Source organism: Brachyhypopomus gauderio, chromosome 1 (genome assembly GCF_052324685.1).
Source record: "Brachyhypopomus gauderio isolate BG-103 chromosome 1, BGAUD_0.2, whole genome shotgun sequence".
NCBI lineage: Eukaryota > Metazoa > Chordata > Actinopteri > Gymnotiformes > Hypopomidae > Brachyhypopomus > Brachyhypopomus gauderio.
Genome location: NC_135211.1, coordinates 21,714,470 through 21,719,469, shown reverse-complemented (window position 1 = coordinate 21,719,469; position 5,000 = coordinate 21,714,470). Strand labels below are relative to the sequence as shown.

The following is a 5,000-nucleotide window of genomic DNA, read 5'->3' as shown; positions in this document are numbered from 1 at the left end:
TGCTGCACACATATGAACCATGGAGCTCTCTGTTTGGACTAGGGTTGTCCCGATCCGATATTTGGATCGGATCGGCCGCCGATATTAGCAAAAAATGCGTATCGGTATCGGATCGGCAGACACGAGAAAATGCCGATCCAGACTCCCGATCCAGTTTTTTAAAGTCCGATCGCGCACCCATTTAGATAATCCATTCCAGTTTTTGCTAGTGAGAGTAAAATCCGGTCCGCATTTTCCAGCACACCTTCAGCACACGAGCGTAGTTTCTGCCCCAATTTAGCTCCGTGGCATCTCGGACCGCCGTGTAAATTTGAAGTTATCGGTCAGTTGTGTGGGATTATTTTACCTTAAAGGATGACAAAGACGAAGAGGTAGAGTGCAACATATGCCACAGTAAAGTCAAGCGTTGTGGTAAAGCTGTAAGAACTTTTAATACCACCAATCTAATCAAGCATTTAGCGAAATACCACCATAAACAACATGACGAGTTTCTAATGAAAACCGAAGACAAAAAGAAAGGTCCTACACAACTAACACTGGCAGAAACGTTTGAATTGAAGGGAGTGTATAGATAGGGATGGAGCAGCAAAGTGTGGAGTAGAAGGCATTTTGCTTTTAATTAGTTTACGATATGTGCACGGATTTTTTTTTAAGCTTTGGTTTACACTTGTTCAAGAGCACTGATGGATGTTAATGTTAATGTTAATAATAGACTATTTTCCACTCAGGTTGTGTGTTTTTTTTTTTTTATATAATTTACAATATTATTTGCACTTGTGGCTTTTTAATCCTTGGTTTACTGATGCTATTTCTGTTTGTTATTTAATATTTTGTCTATTTTGAGTTTATTAATTGCTAAATAAACAGGTCAGTTTCTCCTTACCAACCATTGTGTATTATTCAAACACACCTAATTCAGCTGGCTACTTGTTATCAAGAGTAAAACGCTTTTCAACATGAGTTTGACAACAAAGTAAGTTGGCTAAATAACTTTAAACTTTAATACATGCTCGGATAGGCCGGTATCGGTATCGGCCGATATCGGTATCGGATCGGAAGTGCAAATAAATATCGGTATCGGATCGGAAGTTCAAAAAGCTGGATCGGGACATCCCTAGTTTGGACCTCACACTTCTGCAGTGTGGCCTCCCATGGTACTGATCCAGCATTGCTCCCAGCACACCTGTACCTGTACCACCACAGCTCTCACCTGCCTGACACAGATATGCTGCCGTTCGCAAAGACGAACCCGAGAACAGAGACAACCGTCAGTGTTTCTCTTTAACACCGATGTGGGTCTTGCTCCAGAGACGTAGCTAAGATAGCCATTACTCATGAATCAAAGAAGCCATCAATAAAAAGACAATGTAAAGATAACAAACAATGCTGCGATGGCATTGACCTGAGTGGGTGAAACAGTATGACGTAGCCTAGCTCAGTAAACAATCATAAGTGGGTCCATTTTTACATTGATCCAAAGTGCAGGCCAATCCAGTTCAGTGGGCGGCAGCAAACAATATTTGCATTTTGTCTTCACTGCTTTCAGACATCAATGGATGGATTTACTAAGTCGTTTAGAGTAATAAGCTGCTAATATGAGTATTATAGTAATATAGTATTATAGTAACATTATCTTAACTGCTGTAACCTACAGTCAATGGGTAACGCTATCCCATGAGGGCAGGTTTCACCGCCATGTGTTTGGTTTAGTGTGGTGGATCAGGAGAAGCTTGTGAGTTAACAGCAGTGCCTTGGGGTACATACGCACTAGCAAAACGTTGTTTGAAACATCTAAGCATCAAAGGGTCATAGCACAAATTATTAAAATTCAATTATTCAATTGTTAGATTGTGATGATGTTTTATATCACCCATCAGCCCTGTGCTCTCTATCAGCATCAGCAGCTGCCACTGCCTCTTTTCACCTCGGTTACTTTTAGAAGTGTTATTTAATTGTTAGGCATGCGCACCCGGGCTGTTCTCCATGCTAAATGGTGTGGGGGTGAAGTTGGCTAATCGCAGTGCTGGTTCAGCGCTCCTCAGCGAGCTGGACAGCTCTGTGATCGGCTGTGTTGTTGCTCGGGGCTGGAGAGGTGATGGAGCAGACACGGCTCCCCTCCTCTCCTTCAGTGGTCTGCCGCCGTTTCACAGATCAATGGCCTTAATAAAGCATTGCTGAGGACACGCTCACCCCTAAGGGATACAGGCTAAAAACCGAGACTAAGGGATACAGGCTAAAACACCGAGGCTAAAGCCTTAAGACAGTATAAAAAGAGAGTAAATGGGATAATTTAGTGAGAGCCTCAGACATCATCCTTAACAAGGCTAAGACGTGGGCGTGGCCTAACAAGACTCTGACCAAAATGGGGTGAGGTGTCTTCATTAGCATTCTTTAAAAACCCTGCATGCCAGATTAGCTGGGTGGCTCAGCTGTGATTCTGCCTCTGTTACAATTACCCCCCAGTCCAACAAACACACAAACGCACAGGCACACACATCCTAGCATGGAGAGAGCTATGGTGACAGCATCCTAATTTAACCTTGAGTGCTGAGGCAGACTGTGAGTCACTAAAGCCAACAAATACCCTCAGTCTACTCTCTCTCAGTTATACTCAGCTTCCTCACTCTGGCTTTCACTCTCTCACTCTTTTTCACTTTTATTTGTACTCTCTCTCTCCGTCAGTCACACAAGCCCCCGCGACAGCGCTCCATCAGACCAGACCTACGTGCAGAACCTACAGTGTGCTCCCTCCGGTTCTCCAGCCTTTCTCAGCAGGGCAGACGGGACGGCATTTTGGACAGATGCTGTCAAGGGCATTTACCCACTGAACTTACACAGCCATTACAGAGCTCATAATTATATAGCATATATTTACTCACCCAATGTATGTCAGACCGGGCCATATGGTGATCGATGGGGAGGAAGAAAGAAGAGCAAGATAGAGAGAAAGAGAGAGAGAGGAGAGAGAGGGATGAAGCAAAAGGAGGACAGTGAGAGACCAGAAAAAGAAAGAAAGGGAAAAAAGATCCAAGACTGATTGAGAGAAAGTGAGAGAATGACAAAGCACGAAAATCGGAGAGATGGAGATGAAAGAAGAGAGAAAGAACAAGATATGAGCAAGAGAGAGAGAGAGAGAGCAGGAGAGGGTGAGGAGATGAAATGAGTGGGAATGAGAGATAATATGAGGGAAACAGGAAATGAGAGAGACAGACATGGAAGCGAGTTTTCATGGGAATCAGCGTGTCCTTGACATTTCACCCATTTCCAATTGTCATCTATCCCATTTTTACCCCTCCACCCCCCTGCACCCAGACAGAAATATACAAGAGTCCTGCTACCTGAGAGTGATTTAGTGAGATCACTGCTCTAATCAAGGAGAGGAGAAGAAAAAGGAGGGGTGTAAGAGAAACAGATGGAGAAAGAGAGAGAGACAGAAGAGAGAGAGGGAAATAGAGGGGGAGAGAGAGACAAAAGCAAGAGAGAGAGGGAGAGACACAGAAGCAAGAGAGAGAGAGGAAGAGAGAGAGGGGAGAGAGCAGGAGAGGTAGAGATAAAAAGGAAAGACAGAAAAGAAAGAGAGAAAGAGAAGAGAGGCTGCCTGAGGGTTTTGCCTACATTTTTAATTTCATTCAATAAGAATAATGTCGCCTAATGCCAAAAATAACATCAGAAGACTTAAATATCCGAGAAGACTGGGCCCTGTTGATCAGGGAAGGCTAATAATAGCTGTTCATTTAGCTGGTCTGGACAACAGGGCCCACAAGAGAAACGTAACTCATTAACAGCCTGTTCTCACACACATAGGTAAGGTATCTTTAGTGGATGAGTCTGCTACCGCATGTTTTAGAACAAATGTGATGGTGAAATATTCAATGTTCAAGATTAAAAGACTCTTTCCAAAAAGGTTTCCCCTTCAAATAACCCAAGCAAAGCAGCCATTACAGAGTGTGACTGGTGGTTTTTGTATCTTTATGAGAAACCAAATTTCTCGAAAACCAAGAATGTAACAGGAATTTCTAAAAGTTCTAAAGCAGTGGGAACCTTTTCTCTGGTCCCCATGATGAAAAATGCTGTTAAAATTTGGATTTTTAAAAATCAGATTTAGTTTTAGACACTAAAAGTCTTCCTTTTGATTACTGAGGTTAAGGGCAGTGATTATATTTAAGTGTAGAAAAAATTGTTACAGTAGTACGTAAATAGAAAACTCTCATAAAGATAATATTGATGTGTATGTGTGTGGTCAGTGTAATGATGTTGAGGAAGAGGAGTGTTTAAACAGAGATGAAGAGTGGAACCTGTACACAATATTTCTGTGGCAGTTGAATTTGGATGTGTAACTAAAGACCATGAATCAGTGAACAAAAAACACCAATACACCATCCACAGTCTGCACACTGTAAACCGGATCCATGAATTCGAGATTAACCCGTTAACTGCCACCCACACCAGCAAAGAGTGTGAACACCAAAATCGCCATTCCTGACCTGATTCTCTTCGTGAGTCAACCTCATCTGTTCTTTCAGGATGGAGGTGCGTGCAGCCTCTTCCTTCCTCATCACGCGCTCCTTCTTCAGCTCGGGGCTCCAGAAGCTCTTGATGCTGTTGGTGGAGGAACCGAGCTTGCTCTCTTTCAGGTCCAGCTCGCGTCTCAGGAGCTCGTTCTCACGCTGCATGTCCCTGACCTGCGCCTGCATCTCCAGAAGCTCTCCACCCTGGCCCCGCATGGCCTGGCGCAGCAGTGCCCCCTGCTGGTGGTGCTGGAGCATGCCCAGCGAGCCCAGCTCCCCGTAAGAGAGCAGGTCAGCGTGCGGCAGTCCCACGGACGCGATGTTGGGGCTGCTGCCCATGGCAGTGACCCTGCCACCGTACATGGCCCGGCTGGTGGCCCGGCCCAGCGTCATGGTGCCCTTGGGGTAGGTGGAGGCCGAGCCGACGGCCTCGTGGTCGCTCAGGTACATGGGGCCGGAGGTGGCGTATGCGGCGTTCAGGGACTGGATATT

General features: G+C 44.8%; 1 protein-coding gene across 11 annotated transcripts in view; it reads right to left on the bottom strand.

The window, feature by feature from the left end:
• erc2 (ELKS/RAB6-interacting/CAST family member 2) overlaps window positions 1-5,000 on the bottom strand; it is a 63,607-nt gene that overhangs the window by 52,606 nt on the left and 6,001 nt on the right. For 10 of the 11 annotated variants that reach the window (XM_077002710.1, XM_077002638.1, XM_077002673.1 and 7 more), the window contains exon 3: window positions 4,485-5,000. This exon is cut by the window's right edge and continues 230 nt beyond it. In XM_077002710.1, coding sequence (XP_076858825.1) covers window positions 4,485-5,000 — 516 coding nt within the window. Of the gene's footprint in view, window positions 1-2,879; window positions 3,185-4,484 lie in introns of those variants that run through there. The other variant, XM_077002721.1, reaches the window with a different exon arrangement.